At 40.6% G+C, this 17,568-nt stretch overlaps 1 protein-coding gene across 2 annotated transcripts in view; it reads right to left on the bottom strand.

Annotated features, from left to right (window-relative positions):
• The window catches only part of cacna2d2a (calcium channel, voltage-dependent, alpha 2/delta subunit 2a), a 146,723-nt gene that overhangs the window by 102,651 nt on the left and 26,504 nt on the right, over positions 1 to 17,568 (bottom strand). For both annotated transcript variants that reach the window (XM_034082748.2, XM_071203117.1), the window contains exon 3: positions 5,149 to 5,265. In XM_034082748.2, coding sequence (XP_033938639.1) covers positions 5,149 to 5,265 — 117 coding nt within the window. The remainder of the gene's footprint in view (positions 1 to 5,148; positions 5,266 to 17,568) is intronic.

The raw sequence follows: 17,568 nt of genomic DNA, 5'->3' as shown, positions 1-17,568 counted from the left end.
CTTTGATGTTGTGCTATGATATAAAACGTTTTTCGAGAGAAACAACACGTATGGATGTTGTGACATTTCTTAAGATATTAGGGAAGTAGCTGGACAATTTAGCTGTCAACATCCTATGTGTGACTAAAGTACACATCCATTTAGCTTTTAGATTAAAGATATTTCCTCCACAGCAGCTGTCACTGTGTGGTGAATTTTCCATATATCTATTTACATGGGTCAATCTTTTATATCCATAATGGTGGAGTGACCCACAGAATTCAGCATGCACATTTCTTCAACTAAGTGTATCTCCCTTTTATTGCATCTGCTTCCTGCCATTGAGGGTTAACCACTCACTTGTGTTGCTCAGAATTTTTTCTTGGCTGTAATAATGAAAGAATATTCAATCAGACATCGCCTCTCCCTATTCCTGCCTCGTTTGATCTGGCAATGTTCTCAATAAACAACCCAGTAGCGGGCTGGGTGTGTACCCATCAAGGAGCCGAGGCAGCCATGCTTCAGCCTTTAAGTGGTATTGGAATAGTATTGAAATCTGTGTAATTGGATTAGACCAACCTTTTTCCCCTCGCTATTTCACCAGTTCACTCTGTGAAATCAGAACTGAAGAGCTTTGACAATAGTAGTTTTGCTGTGCAGCGGCTGATGGGAATGTAACATGATCTCTGTCTGTAGCTCCTGGCCTCCACTTCCCTCCTGGAGGCAGTCAGATCCCAGCAGCAGCCTCACTGACAGCCGGCTCTGCCCGGCTCTGACTGACAGGGTACAGGATGCTGTGAAGACTCAGATAGATCAGAGGGGCCCCAACTGATCTCAGGCCTCTGCGTCGATCATATAGAGCTTCACAAAGAGGAGCACAGGGAGGGATGAGGGCTCAGATCAGTCTGGGAGGTCTGTCTCACCCGTTTGGCTTTATAGCCCATGACAGGTAACATGACGGGCTGTGTTCTCTCTGGCTGCTCTGGAGACAGTCTTGTATCATTGGGCAGGTGTGAGCCTGTTACTCTGCTCACATGTTTATATAGGAAGACACAGTGAAAGTACAAAGAGGAACATTTACCGTTGTATTTGATTGTTACTTCTCCAGCAACATGATCTAAGATATTTAGGCAAGAGGGTTAAAACTATTTTCAAGTTTTTTTCCAGAGAGTGTGATCACATTATTTTATACTTCGTCTAGTGGCCGGAGGGGAAATTAAATCAGTTTATGTTTGCAAGGATTATTCAGGCAGAAGAGAGTATGGATTATAAGATACTTGTATACAATACTGCATTTGACATGTCTAGGGAGAAAAGAGGTAAGACGCTTTATTCTCTAAGAATATGCTAAATAGTATTCTAGGAATATATATATATATTTTTTTAAATACATTTATCATTAATTTATCATCATAACCTTTATTCTTCGTATTTGTTGAATTGTATCCCTGCTTATAGAGACATTCAACTTTTTATTTTACTATTAAACTGACAAACACTGTGTAAAATGTGTTAATTATTCCTGTAGAAAGCATAGCAAATAGTCCTCAGAAAGACTGTATATGGCAACAGAACATTATACTGACTTCTGAATGAAGATCACTTTATTTCCTGCTCAAAACAGCCTCAAGCAACAGATGGGAATAATGGAACTTGCAAAGAACAGAAAAAAATAATACAGCGGATAAGTCGCTGTATGTAACTCACTTAATTCAAACCTTAATGGCTCAACAATCCTCAAATAAAAACGATGAGTTGAGGTGTCAGCTGAAATCGTATTTCAACCTGCCTATGAAAAGAAATACATGTAGGAAAAGTGTCCAGCGGCAACATGCAAGCCGGTCAAGCCTATTGTGGTTTGTGTTACATTTTAATTTTGGCAGCGACCTGAGAATCGAATTAGTGTTTGAGAACTAAGACGGCTGGAGCCACAGGCAAGAAAGAGAGAGCAGAGGAGTGGAGGAGATTAAGGAAAATGAAGGGAAAGAATAAACATCGGGGGGGCTTTAGACAAAAAGTAAGTCAGCTTATGCAGCATCGGTTTATGGGTGAGGAAAACATCAAGTAAATATCACTTTGAGTTATATTTTATAGATATTTAGATACCTATTTATTCTTTAAGGGGAAAGTAAGCATACATTGCTGAATTAGTTACACAAAATGTGGATATCACAGCTGAGATGAATGATACATACAGACTGTGTTATTTAAGCTGTCCATGCCGACTGTTGCATTGCAGTAAAAAACCCTGGCTACAGAGTGAGGTGAACAAAAGGACGCTCACCTACTGGATTATTTTTTTTTTCCCCTTTCCAACTAAGCAGAGCATTTCAACGATTAAAATGTGTTACTAATTTAAGAATTAAGGCTAAACTAAATCCAGAGCGCTAAGAAAGGCTCCCTTGCCCACTTTATATCGGTAACTGAATATTTAGAGTCAATGTGTATTTTCTCATTAGTAATATAAACATGAATTACAACACATCACCCCGAGCTGTATTTAAATAGGTTGCAGAAGAATAATTTCTTCTTGCATGTGCACACGTGCCTGTGCATACAAACACACACAACTCCCCTTAAAAGAAAAAAATGTGTGGCAGAAAATATTTTGGACTAAATAACCATTAAAGGGGGTAGACACAGACTGGAATATAAAACGCAGTCAATACTGTGCTGAGCGGAGCTTGAGACCTTCTTATCTACAAACTGTATTAGGACTCTTTCTCCCCGGTATGAATAATAAGTCCACATAAATGTTTATGACCACACTATTACCATTTTTTTGTTTTAGTGGAAAAATGTATTTCCTAACCTGCCGGAAAAAAACTAAAGTATTAACTTGTTGCATGTTGGTTAAGGTTTGATTTATATAACAACATAATGAATCCTATTTCTTTGCATTGCTGGTTCCCTTTTTCAATTTGATCATCTTCCTTTTTTCTCTCCTCTTCTTTCGATTTTTTCACCAAACTCTTTCTCTCCCTCCAACCAACCTCCGGCTCCCTCGCTACTTCCCTCCCGCTTGCTCCTCATTTTTAAATCTATGAATTTCTGAACATCATTTTCTTGATTTTTTCCACGCCCCGGGGAGTCGTTCTCATTCCAGCTATTCTCTTTTTTCACCTCATTTCCTCCCTCCTGAGTGAATCTCCCGGACAAGATGTGAGGTGACAGCGTGGCCTGTGGAGGTTAGGGTGTGGGTGAGTTGCTGTGAGTGTGTGTGTGTGTCATTGATGTGAAGGTGGGTATATAGTTCGGTCCCCTTCTTCCCAAAAAGAAACGATGGTGGATGGTCAATGCCATTCCAAAACCATTCATAAACATGAACACGGGATACGTACAGTGAAGCCTTCCTCCTTTTAGGACACAAGCAGTTGAATTAACCGTACCTTTGAGGGAATTCCGCTCCTTTCCTTGAGAGTGCTTCATCCCGCAAGACCTCATGCTCTTAAAAGATTGACACTTCTGCCCCTTTACAACCTTCTCAAATGTGTAAGAAACCGTCAAAGCTTTCGCCCTGAGTTACCATATCTGGTCAGAAACAGAAACAGGGTATTGGAAGCTTTGATTAATGTGCATGAGATTCAAATGATAAATACTGAGTGACAGATTGTTGTGACGTTAATGCTTTTCTAATGTGTTTGAACATCTATGTGTAAGTTAAAGAGAAAATGTGATACATGTAGGGGAGTGTTCGAAATATGATACGTCTTAAAAGCACATTTTAACCTCATCAATTCCAGCTTGTGTATGCAGCAGCTCATGCACAATACGATTTAGATGATCGCAGTCATATAAAGAAATCATTGTGTGTGTGTGTGTGTGTGTGTGTGTGTGTGTGTGTGTGTGTGTGTGTGTGTGTGTGTGTGTGTGTGTGTGTGTGTGTGTGTGTGTGTGTGTGTGTGTGTGTGTGTGTGTGTGTGTGCAGCTCTTTATGTATATGACGGTGTAGATGATTGTGAATCATGAAAACTATTGTGTGTCTCGCTGCTATGGTAATAAAATAGAACAGATTGAGCTTTAAATAGCCATAATAACAAAAAGTAATCATCTAACTTGGAAAATATATGCCTCAACTTTGAGACAGGGGAAAATATTTGGATTTTGAAATTGGAATTTCTCCATACTTACACTTATGCTCCTTTTCTTTATCTCTGGCTTTTAAAAATTAAAAATGGATTGTGTATACTTTTCTAATTTCCCTGCTTGTCAATCAGCTTCCCTTCTTCTAGACCCCCCCCCTCTCCCATCTCCAAAGGGTTAGAGGTTCCCCACTGTGAGAGCGAAACTAATTTTAACTAATCACAGGGCTGTCTGAGCAGAACGGTGGTAATAATTGTATCCCAAAATGCAGGACATTGAAATGATAACCTCTGAAATAGCCCTTCTTCTCATGCATCATACAAACTGTATCTCAGAATACAATCCTCATGGATTCATCTTCTTATTACAGACACATGCATTTCCTAACATTCGGTCTATATGCTATAAAATGTATTATCTCTTCGATTTACACACGGCATCTATTGCACGTCTGTCCGTCCTGGGAGAGGGATCCCTCCTCTGTTGCTCTCCCTGAGGTTTCTCCCATTTTTTCCCCTTAAACTGTGGGTTTTCTCTGGAAGTTTTTCCTTGTACGATGTGAGGGTCAGAGGGAATCGTTTTTCTCATACTGATATTCTGAACAATCTGTTGTATTTGCTGTAAAGTGTCTCTACTGTAGGCTCTTTTTATTATATGTACAGCAATTTGGCTCGATCAAAAATCGTTTATAAATGTGATATATAAATAAAACTTGATTTGATTTGATGTACGCACGCAATGTTAAACAAAGGAAAGAAAACTGCAAACGAGAGAACAGTAAAGAGAATATAAACTGGAATAATTAGCTAACAGGTTTATATGAAAAGATTAACTCCACCACTTCATGGCAGATTTTAAAATACTGATTAAACTTGATCTCTTTCCATCACCAAAATGTCTAACCCCATGGAAAGGACATTCACTTTGATTCATTATAAATGTATATCTACTAAGAAGAAAAAGACAAGAGGATTACAAAATAAAGAATATGATATGGTTGATTCAGATTGTGCGAGTTTACATATATTACTTTTGTTTTACATATTTTATAGTGCATGTTTGTACGCAGGTGCATGGTCCTCTTACCTCCAGGGCTTTCCTCTTACTGATGAGAAGCTTGGAGATGTCCCGTGCCACTCGCTCCACCAATTCCTTGGGGTTGTTCCTCTTGATTTCAAACTGGCTCTTCTTCTCATTATAAATCTGCAGATGGAAAACATAGAGAATAAAAGGTCAGATTACCCGAGCCATTAGTTTAATCAAGAAGATCACAGAGGAGCAGTTTGATTATTCTCAAGGTAGCACACAGGATGGTAAACATTTACTGTAGAGAAGGCAGTACGCAGCCTGGAGCTTTACCCATAAGCCTCGGCAATGTAGGAGAATTAAACACAGAACAGAGCCCTAATGGCAAAGCACTTAGCTAGCCAGCTGCAGTCTGGCAGTCAGGATCAAATTAAATAAATGCAAACTCCAGCAGATCCTCACTGCTGGGTGAACATCTTGTATCTCCACAATGTTAACCAACACAAGCAGCCTTTTTTACAGCTTGGCAACAACACATGCGTGACTTAATCCAACGGGTTAGTGAAGGCTATCCGAAACATAACAGGCCGGATAATTTGTGTAACCATGAAGGACCTTAATCCCAAGCTAAAGTGCATGCAGGAATTTCAATATTTTCACTTGAAAGCAGCAATATATCAAGCACTCTGGGGCATTAGCTAAATGAAATCAGGTAAGAGCCATTAAACTTACAAAGACTTTCAAACCACCAAAAAACAACTAAGAGAAATGGGTATGGGATGCCATAAGGGACCGGGATGTTTGAAAAGCAGCATCCAGAGGCAGAACGACAGATGCCTGGACCGCTGACAGAGGAAGGTACTTGGAAGATTAGTCTGCTCCCCCTGGATGAATAGTGAAGGCTGAGTCAGCTGCCCGGGCTCTATAGGATCTGTAGTCTACAACAGAGCACCTCCCGAAAGATTACCACTTATCCTGCTGCCCTAAGACACTGCAAGACCCACTTTCACACCATAAAACCATTTTGTATAGTTCTTTGCTAGAAAACCCAGGAAAGCTTGTTGTTGAGTTTTTTTAATGCAATGATAGGCTTAAAAGCTGCAGTTACTAAGGCTGTGTGTTTAGGTAATTGCTGTTATTTGGAGTTCTCTAAATTCACTTCAATCAATCATTTACACACACTTTTAAGAGAACTAAGAATTTAAAGAGATTGCTTTAAGGTTGCTGTTGTTTTTTCTCTCTCAGTAAGGCCCGATATATGCGCTTTGAATACAAGCAGTATGTTAATGTGCATGTTGACTTCCAGTATACATCTGAATATCTAAAAAACGTAACTTTTCACAGGTGGCCTGAAGGGTCTGTGGTTACATTGCTTGCGTGTGGTATAAATACTTGTGAATATATATCAATTTATCTCCCTTACCAAGGCTCTTTGCAGGCTTGAGTAAAGTCCGGTCAAACATTTTGTGGCAAATAAATGTCCAATTGTGTGTCATCTGACCAGCAATAAAATATGCTTACTGATGATGCTTACGCAGACTGACATCACAGGTCAACTACATCACATCACAATCAGGTAACTTCAGAAATGGGTTTTTTTATTAAACATTTTGAGATGCAGAGGGTATTTTTGTTTGTCCCATACTCCATGATGTTGCTAATTGGTTTTCTCAATGTGACAACACCAGACATAACCATCTAACATGAAGTGGCAAGTCTGGCTTTTTTTCCAGGTACAGAGAACACTAGCACACTAGTGGTTAAATACCACAGTTAGACGTGAGATAAAGCAAAGCATGAATATCTGAATCAATTGCTTATGGTATTGGTCAGGTGTGAGAATAATTCATATGTAAGACTAAATCAAGGTGTGGAACAAAGCTAACTTATGTGTCAGTAAACAACCAGTAAAGCTGGGTACAACCTACACTTACACAGAATAGAAAATGTGATCACAAAATGTTGTTATTATGCAATAAAGAAGTAAATGATGATTTATAAAAGGTATGGCCCGTCTCCTGACTCCTGCTACTTGTGGGCTGAACGGTTGGCTCTGTTCAAAATAAGTAATTGTTTGTATTGTGATTGATGTTATGAACCAATTAAACTAAACTATTGTGGCCTTCCAGTGACTAAGGTGTTTGAGATTCGATCCCAACACACTTCAGTACCCACAATAATTAGATCAAACTCGATTAAATGAACCACATGGTCTAAATCAGAGATCTCGTGATTGAATGGGTACCACCCAAACATTCTCATATTTGCCAGGGTAACAATCTCTTTTCTCTGATATGAAATATTATGTCTGAGGGATTGATGTGTTGATGTGCAGCAATTAGGAAAAGAAAACACTGGCTTCCATACGATCCGTCTCTGTCGAGCTGAAGGCTGGGCAGGCGGCCAGAGGCAGTTTCCCTTCCCCGGCCCACCGAGCAGGCAGACCTGGCCCCAGAAGCGGCGGCCATGCCAGCCGAGCACTCTGACGAGATTGCCTGGTGTCTTATTTTGGCCGCCCTCTGAGGGATAAGGTATCCTGTTTAGTTTAAACACTTTAAACTACTTTTCAAAGTGAAATGTGAAGGTGAAATCGGCATAGTCCATTATGACGCAACAACAAATAATCATTTTAAATGTAGAAACAGGTGGTTCAATTATTTGAGTTGCATTTATTTCAGGTGCTCATACCGAAAAAGTCATTAGACTGCAATTCAACAGTCCATGCACGCACACACTTAAAAGGAATTAGTTATTACCCTTCAGTTCTGAATGAGGCAGTACTCGGCACTGAGAATCACGTGAGTATTTACGCACATGAACATACCCACACATTTGCACATACGCACACGCACACGCAGTGACACACACCATTCAAAGAGCTTTTTTTTCTCAAGGTGGAAGAAGCCATTAATGGAATCTTATTAAACCATAAAACAAGAACAAGGGTTTCTCCATCGACAGACTACAAACCCCTGACTCTTTTAAGCAAAGCATTTTTCAAGTCAATTTAAAAAACCATGTCAAATTTGTTTTTAAATCAATATTAATTCCCCTAATGTGTGGTAGTGCTCTTTGGGTCTGCGTCTCCCCGGAGGATTCATGGCTGTCTCGGGGACATTACAGGCAGAGCCTTCTCTACTTTGAGCTTAGAAACAAAACACTAAAGACAAAGATCAATAAAACACATATTGCTGCGGGGATTCCAAAAAATATGTATTTAAAAAAATATATAATACGTAGTAAGGTGACTTTTTTGTTTGAGTACCCTTTTCTGGAAACAAATAGGAGCCGAGGCCATTTTTCATTCTCCCTCCATAGTAAATGTAGGGATTTAAATGTTTGTAATGTTTTGTATAATAGTGCAGTCTTTGCTACCACAATCATCAAACAGCCTCATTGGAAAATGCACTACTAATTACCTCCTCAAAGCACAGAGCCAGCAAACCATTGACAAATTAAGTCAACCACTGTTATTGTGGTCCAACATGTCTTAAAATTAAGCTGCTGCATCAACCGCTCACTTGGTAAACGCATACCATCACCCAGGTCTCAAATACAAATAGAGGCACTTTTAAAATGATTCATACAATATCAATGGGTCCAGGCAAGAACTACAGATTTCAACTTATTGTTTTTGACTATTGTATGGATTCTGCTGCACATAACCTTCTCTGTGGTATGCGAGAGGACAGAAGCTAAAAAATTCAAGTTCAATAATAACATTTCTCACCTAATTACATTTTGTGTCAACATTTCCATGTAGAGATATTGGGGTTCATAGTTCTGATATCTAATTGAATAACAAGTTCAACCAAGGAAATTATCTTGCATATGTGTAAATGTACATATAAATATGTTGGATTTAAATAGTTCCATAATATGGTACTGATAAGATTACAATCTTATAGTATTATTAGTTATAGGATTATTATTTTTGCCCACCACTAAATGTATACAAGTCTATGACAAAGCTAGTATTTACTTGAGGTGCCTTGTGCAGTAAACTGTATCCACCGACACAGTTTGTCATCCTCTCCAGTGACCTCCGTCTGTTGTATGTCCAGTGCTGCCACATAAATAGCACCGCTATCAGTTTCTCTGACATTTTGTAAGTGAAACACTATGGATGTTTGCCGGGGAAAGTGTTGGTAACACTATGACACATATCTAAAGCACTATCAACATCATTATAATGCTTCCATGCATATAACTCTATATAATAATAATAATCATAATCATAATGATAAGCATTTGTAAGTAAATACATGTATACATTCATAATGCTTTATGGCAACAATCATTAATTTAAAATGTTATAATGGCTCATAAGGTCAAATATCATTATACAGTAAAAAGTGTCCCTTATGGACATTTAAAGATCATAGAATAAAATATGTTGTATTCTTGTCATAAATTGTAAAATGTTGACAATGCATTATGATCATTGTTATAATGTTATAAGTTTCTCTAAGTGGTCATTATTTTCTAAGTGAAGTCATGTAATGTTTCTTGACCTTATACTGTAAGTCAATTCTTTGTCATATGTCATGCTTAGTGTTATGAATATTTACGAGTGCTTATAACTATAATTATACAACACTATAAGTAGATAAGAATGCATTATGTGTATCGCTAAACCCTAAAGAAAGTGTTGCCCCTTAAAATATTATTATCACTTTTAATAGACTTGTAAAAATAAAAATGGAGACAAATAAAGATAGATATAACTATAGGGAGCTCATATCTCTGACAGGTTGGACATTACAAGCTCCTGTAATGGGCAGATGAGGTCCCTGTTCATCCTGGGAGAAGATTGAGCTGCGCTGTCAACCCCACAAAGCTCCAGCCCAGAAAGTAGCAGCCGGCCAATGAGCATCAGGGTGGAGGAGCACCCGGTGCAGACAGACAGCACATGGTAATGCTGGCCACGATAGGCCCGAGGAGCTTTAAATCTCCTCTGGCGAGAGGTTGGAGATGAGTGACCATCATTGCTGGAGGGCCATAAGCACATCAGCCCGTCTGAAATTATATTTGAGGGCTTCAGAGCTTGACTCACTCATAGGTAATGGGGCAGCTACAGCAGAAAAACCAAGCACTGTGTCAGGAGCTTGACCAAAAATAATATTCAGTGAGGCAAACCACTTGTAGGAACTAGTGGAAAATAAACAACAGTCAAAATAAAAAGTAAGAAATTGGTTATAAAATGTTACAATTGACTGATTATTATATATTTAAGAGCACATGATGTTGTATGATTGAATATCATAGGATAAGTAATGAACCTACAAAGAAGGTTACTTAAGGGCAGAGTATCTTTTCCCCACTGTATATGGTACTGGCTTCGCAGTGTATATCGCCACAAAATAGAAAACAAGACATTCATTTTTTCGAAGCATGTTGATGATTAATGTCATGGTTGTGTCCCATTTACATTATACAGACATGTCAGCAATCAATATAACAAAGAACATACAGAAAATAAAATAGACGTGACTGTTTTGTGCTATCCATCCTTTTTGTAAATCATAATTCATGGATTGGAAAGGCAGCGATGTAAATTAGCAGTGTTAATCAGTTATGCAGTTGGCACGAGGCTGTGACGCCTGAACAGCTTTCTGTGGAGGCCTGTCATTCTCACAGGAAGGAGGAGAGGTGGCTCTGCAGAGAGCGACTGACGGCCAATCCAACCTTCTGCTGCCGACGCTCACACAGGCTACGACAGAAGTAAGCATGCCAATTGCCGCCAATATGCTTTCTCTGGCAGCCGGGACAGTCAAGTACACACTGAGAAATCACACACATGCAAGTGCACACATGCGCAGACTCACATTCACGCCCTCTGTACAGCTCATACATGTCACACTTAGTCACATTCTCATCATGAGCCATGATGACTGTTTTCAGTCTGCCAAGCTCTGAATGTTACTGTAAACACACAGATGGGAAGACAGAGGGTGGCAGAAATATTAAAAAGTGCTATACAGATCGGCTGGCTCGCACTCAGCAGATAAGTTCACTGTTTTGCAAGTCAATCCTCACAGCAAAATGGTGATGCTACATAACAACATACGGTGCACAAACCTAGAATTTATTAAAAGTGTTCTTTTATTATCAACACAGCAGAGGAACGTACAGTAAGAGTGAATATAACAAATAAAAAAGATTACGGTCTGCTACTGTCACTTTGTATAAAGGCTTATTTGTTGACTTTTTCACTATGTTTGCTGCTAGTACTGATGTTCTCTGGAAGTGTTGATATTATTGAGAGAGGACTGCTTATCTCTCTGTGAAGTCAGCCACAATAGACCGCGTCTGGCTGCTGCACGGCAGAGGTTGACAGAGACAGATGCCACATCATTAAGGAATATTAGTGGGCTCTGCCGAGCAGACCCAGCTTCAACAGGCCTCAGGAAGAGTTCAATAAGAGAGCACAGAGAGCTGCAGCCCCTCCGAGGAGCTTGATAACACACAACACACCAGAAGCTTCTCATAGTTCAATACGACTTGAGGAGTCAGACGCAGAAAAGAGCAGAATCATTGGCTTCAATTGTGAGGCTAGTGTCTCAGAGAGGTAGTCTGTCCCAATGAGACGGCAGAGAAAAAGAGATGGATGAGTGTGTCAGGAATGGACAACATGTAGCCAGCTAATCTGCCACCTGCTTTGATGGCATATACTCCCTCTGACAGTCTACCAAGGCTTGGCACTGCATCAGGCCAACAGAAAAAAAGATTCAGTCCACCAAGTAAGTCTCTGTGCTGTTCGATATCAGCCCAAAACGAGACATTTGGAGCCTGGTTTCCATTTTGCTTTCACAAGATTTCCTTTAAACTGGATTTTAATCGAGTGAATGCAACAGGGCTGACCGCTTTACTGTACAACTAAAGCTTAGCATCCATAACCAGTCTGTAAAGATGTAGATGTCTCCACTCTGAAGCATAGGGCTCTGCAATTAAAGTGTAAGGTAGGCGGTGCCTTGTGTTTGTAATCTTTCATAAAACTAAAAGCAAAATCACAAGGAATGGAGTAAACAGTGTTTATTTGCTTTATCATGAACTGCAGACGTTTGTGAGTGCAAGTGGTGTTTGTCCAATGGGAAAACAAGGAAACCAGGTTACATTAGTTTGTTGTTTATGGGTTATTACTATGGAGTATTAACATTCACAACTAGCACATCCACAGTGTAGTATTTCCTGATTGTGAGGTAGCACAACTCTGGTATGTAATGCTATCTGAGTTAGGCTAACATTAGCAGCTCTGAACTGCTCTTTACTGGATTTGGGAATGTTTGTCCAGCATCCTTTCTCTGGAAGTTTTTCCTTGTACGATGTGAGGGTCTAAGGATAGAGGGTGTCGTTTTTCTCATACTGATATTCTGAACAATCTGTGCTGTTGTATTAGCTGTAAAGTGTCTCTACTGTAGGCTATTTTAATTTTATGTACAGCACTTTGGCTCGACTAAAAATCGTTTATAAATGTGCTATATAAATAAAACTTGATTTGATTTGATTTGATCCACAATCACCCTTACCAGAGAAAGTGTGATTGCTCTGCACTTATCTATAATGTCTTTTCTCTAAATTCAAATATAAAAAAGCTAATGAAGTAACAGTTCACATTCAGCTCTGGCCTCAGCCATTTATTTCAATATCATGTACATTATGTGCATGGCCAGAATGGGAAGCTTGTCATGCAACAGTAACTATGGGGTGTGAAGCTTAATGAACGGTTAATTTCTACTCGCACACAACTATGCCCTCTGGACCAAATGGTACATCCTGTTTATGATGAAAATACATCTTTTTACAGACTGAGATATCTAAGGCCTGGCTGGTTAATCCCGCACATAATAAACCGTTAATAAAATATGTGTAATCAACCCAATTTGAATAGAAAGCCAGTAATAAGTACATTTAAAAAATAACCATGATTCCAATAGTCTCAGAGGCAACACAGAGTATCAGTGCCAAAACAAAGTACCTCAGAGCAAGCTGCATCCGGGCACTCATCACAGGAGACAAAGGCAGGGCTAAATATTTACATGCACCCCTTGGGGAGAGTTTGAGATTAGAGAGAGAACGATGGCATGGAGGGGGGGGGGGGGGTAGAGTGGGTTGGCTTCTGTAACATTATCAGAGGGATTGCCTACTGGTGATACAAACAGGTCTGAACAAAGAAAAACATTATTTACGCGCACACCACCGCAGCCACACACATGTGAACAAACACCCCACAGAGACAGGACTTTGCATACACTCAGCCTCGTCTAATCTGCTCGCTGAAATAGTGTTCTCACTTGCATTTGCTGTATAGTCTCATTCAAAGGTAATCAGTGTATTTAAACTTGCTGTGTTCACCACTTCATTGCATCTTACCAACATCCCTGAATGATGTGATTATCATCTTCATCCAGAGCTCACATGTCACATTATTCAAGATGTAGAGGCTGTTGAAAGTGCTTATTATTCCTGTTGTAGTGATTGCCACGGCATGGAGATCTGATTCCCAGAGCCATAACTGATTTATCCTCCTAGTCCAGTTTAAGTGATCATGAAGATCAATTGTAAAAGCTGACCTTGAATACCGTGTCTTTACATTTTTATCGATCCAGTCCTGTTCCCAAACAAGCCGTTTAAAAATCCTGATGAAGCATGCCAGTGTGACAGTGAGAGAGGGGTATTCACTCTGCCAGGCCACAGACGGTGCAAACCAACAGGCAAACAGGACCAGCTGGACAGATGGAGCCCACAGCGATCTTTTAACTGCCCAGTTTTGTAGATATTCATTAATTAGCCCTGTCAGCAGAAGCAAAGAGTCACACAGAAGTGGTGTGTGATCCCAGGATTTCACAGGACTCGCTCGCCAGCCAGTCGGGAACTATCAGACAGAAGGACTCATAGTAAGTGACTTGTTGGAGTGAGGAAAGGACGAAGGGAAATGTGGGGCAGCCTCTCCCCCGCTCCTATCCTCCCTTCCATCCTCAGTCAGGGTATTTGTCTTTTAGACAGAGATAAACTGCAGCCTTTTTATTAACTTGCTGATGGTAGGGAATTGTTTTTTTCTCTTCCACTAGGTTTTTCTCAAATAGACAGCCGCAGAAATATCCTCCCTATAATTCTTCCCGGCACCATTTTTCTTCTTTTCTTGACTTCTTCAACCCCCTCCCCATCCCCACACCCTATTCAATAATTTTCATTTCTAAAGCTTGTATATTGTCACAGTAATGTTTCAGGCAGGGGCTGCTGTTTATCAAACATATAATATGCAGCAGTAGCATAAAAACATGTGATAAGTGTGTGTCAATGTGTGTGGGTCTGTGTTTGTGAGAGAGTTTTCAGACATGTATATCATTTCTTGGGACACTGTGCTTCTTAAAATACATCTAATGTGTGAAACTGTGCAAATTATGTTTCTGTGTGTGCTTAAATTGGTGTATGCATGGTTGTGTTTTCTTTGTGTGTGTGTCTGTGTATTTGAGTGGGATGTGGAGGTCTTCATGCTGAGGAGACACAGCCCCGGGGGGGTTCCCTCTCTGTAGCATCTCTTCCACTTGCTTTTCATTTGACTAATTACTGCGCCACTTCCACGTTACAGATGAAGCCTGGCACCTGTCCATCAACTCTGAGCTTGGCTTGTTTCAGTCTATTGACACAATGGCTAAACAGCTAAACACTCATCCTGTGAAGAACTAGCCTCCCATCTGAAATGATGTTGTGTGCAACCTCTCGACCTTATTAAAGCGTATTCAGTTCATTATGTTTTTAAATAAACACGGTCCAATTGCATTATTTTTAAGCAGCTCACTGCTCACACTCCTAAAGTTGGTCCAAGGTCATGTGTGCCAGAAAGTAAAAGGCACCGCTGCTCTTTCACGCCATCTGTCTGTCCTTTTCTGCAGCTCATATCCTCTCATCGTCTTTTACACAGACTTAAAATCTGGTCTACACTGCATAAACTGCCAGTTATAAAAAAAATACTTCTTCTCTGGCAGCTTCTGGAAACTCTGTAAATAAGACAAGTCATCTTAACTCTCCCCTGCTAAGTTCGCTCTCTTAAAACATCAGTAAATATCAAATGGATAATGAGCTGAAAGCAACATGCAGAGCCGGAGATGGCAGAGTGTGGGCTGGCTTTAATTTGGAGGGAAAACTTCATAGAGGTATTAGAGCAGCAGAGGTCAATGAGGTGTTATTACATAATTCAAATGGAGGGAAATTGCGTGCTTAGGTCGCACAGCAGTGGAATACAGTGCTCATTATCTTACATGCAAGACTTTGTTTAACACAGCTGAACACTCGAATAAATCCCCATCTTAATTCCCCATCAATCCAAACTAACTTGTTCAAGATCTTTGATGAATCAGTGTAATTAAAAATACTCTAAACTACATTCGGCAAAGGCTTTTATCCAAAGTCGCCTACATTGATTTTAGACCCGAACTACTCAAATATCTGGCCCAATTACACAGCGTCTAGGTGTTGGCTTTGAAGTAGCTCCCCAATTTATACCAGATAACGGTTTTTTAACACAGGGTTCAAGTGTAACCTGTCACTTAGCGAGTTAAGGTCTAAGTCAGACTTTGCAGGCCTAGCACATACCTGAGTGACACACACTGACAGCCATTTTGTGCTGGCCCACTTATCTCTTTCTTACCACAGGCAGAACAGAGCGGAGAGGGAGGAATGCAAAGACAATTTCAACTCATAGTGCAGATTACATTTTAAACCTCCCAGACTGAATATTTAACCCTCTTGCCTTTTGATAAGCGATATGGGGGATTTTCACTGACTCAGGAACTCAATTTAACCTCCCTTCTGAGAGATGATGCTGGCCAAACGTCCTATGGGCTTGCCCTTGGTGATGGCCGAACCCCTTCCTTCCTCCTCCCCACCGTCTGACTCTAACACGGCTGTCTGCTGGGCCTGATAGAGAGCGGTTTCATGCTAAGTCATTACACACAGAGCACAGCCTAATTACACACAGACAGCCCCCCCCATGTCACCTGCCAACAGGGTCACTGCTCTTAGAAGAAACAACGTTAAGGGAACAGCTACACAAACCCTGGTCGAGAGATAAGGGATGGAGGGGATGTGTATGCCTTTGCCCTCAATAACCTTTCATATCTCCCCCTGCTCAGAGACGCTGACTTGGTCTTTGTTATTTCCCTCCAAAAAAAGTCCGTACTCGAATGCGTCAAGACTCGCACCACGAAAAGGTTTGCAGTGACACACTAAACTGGACACGCTTTCAATGGAAGGGGGATAGTTCTCCATATTGAACATCACAGGGACGCTTTTACAGCATGCCAATTTCTGCCAAACTGGCTGTTTCCATGGAAACCTAGCACTTAATGACCGATAACAGAGAACGACCTGGAACAAAAAAAAGAAAGAGAGTGTTGAGTGCGAGAGAGAAAGAAAAAGACACTGACATAGAGAGATGGGGAGAGAAAGACGGAGATCTTGTGGAACAAAAGAAGCAATTTAGTATCGGAGGACAGCGTGAAGCCTGATTATGTCGTCAGTGTAAATGATCATTAATTTCCTTCTGTCCAGCTGGGCCAGATGAATGCCTTCCCATTCTGCACTGTAGAAAGAGAGCCAGGGCTTAACCACTTCACTGCATGGGCACCCCCGCAACAGCCACCGTGGCCTTAATAAAATACAGAGCGTGGACCACACCGACACCCATCAATGGATAGAAAAAATATATATATATTTGGAGACAGCTTTTTTTTAACTTGGCTAACAAATGAAACAATGGCAGAAGCAATCGTCCATTAACCTTCAGGCTACCAGTGTCAGGGTCCAGGGTCATGTATTTCAACACTTAAATTGAACACTGAACTGACTGTAATGTATAAAACATGAAAGATGAAGATAAAGATCCCTATTATATTATTAGTATTACAATTACACACATAACAGTGGGCCCGAAATGCACACATGCACAAACAGGACCTAAAGACAGGCTTTAAAATAGATGTGTCAAGAGAAGTGGCGTAACAAGGTTGTGATTGGCCCCGGTGCAAATATTGTTTTGGGGGGGCCCCCCCCCCACCATCGCCCCAAACATAAGCGCACGCTGATGCGCTCACACACGCACGGACACACACAACCATTCCCTTTCATCACATGACATGAAAGGGAGCAAGGTCATTGGACAGACAAATTACAAATTGATTAAGGTTGCTTGGTTACTTTGAAAACTGCATGAACCGGTCAATGCCATTGACCATCAATTTTTTGGCATGGGCCCCTGGGCCCCGGTGCGTTGCACCGGCTGCACTGTCGATAGTTACGCCACTGGTCAAGAGCGAAGGGGCCAGTTTTTCGACGCCAAGTAACAGTTGGGGGATCAGTGCCTTGCTCAAGGACACCTCTGCAGTGCCCAGCAGGTAAATGGCACCTATTCGGCTACCAGTCCACATTATGCATTTTGGTCCAATCGGGACAGAATATCAAATAATCTGTTTATTTAGA

Source organism: Pseudochaenichthys georgianus, chromosome 5 (assembly GCF_902827115.2).
Source record: "Pseudochaenichthys georgianus chromosome 5, fPseGeo1.2, whole genome shotgun sequence".
Lineage (NCBI taxonomy): Eukaryota > Metazoa > Chordata > Actinopteri > Perciformes > Channichthyidae > Pseudochaenichthys > Pseudochaenichthys georgianus.
This window is presented reverse-complemented; position numbering and strand designations above follow the sequence as displayed.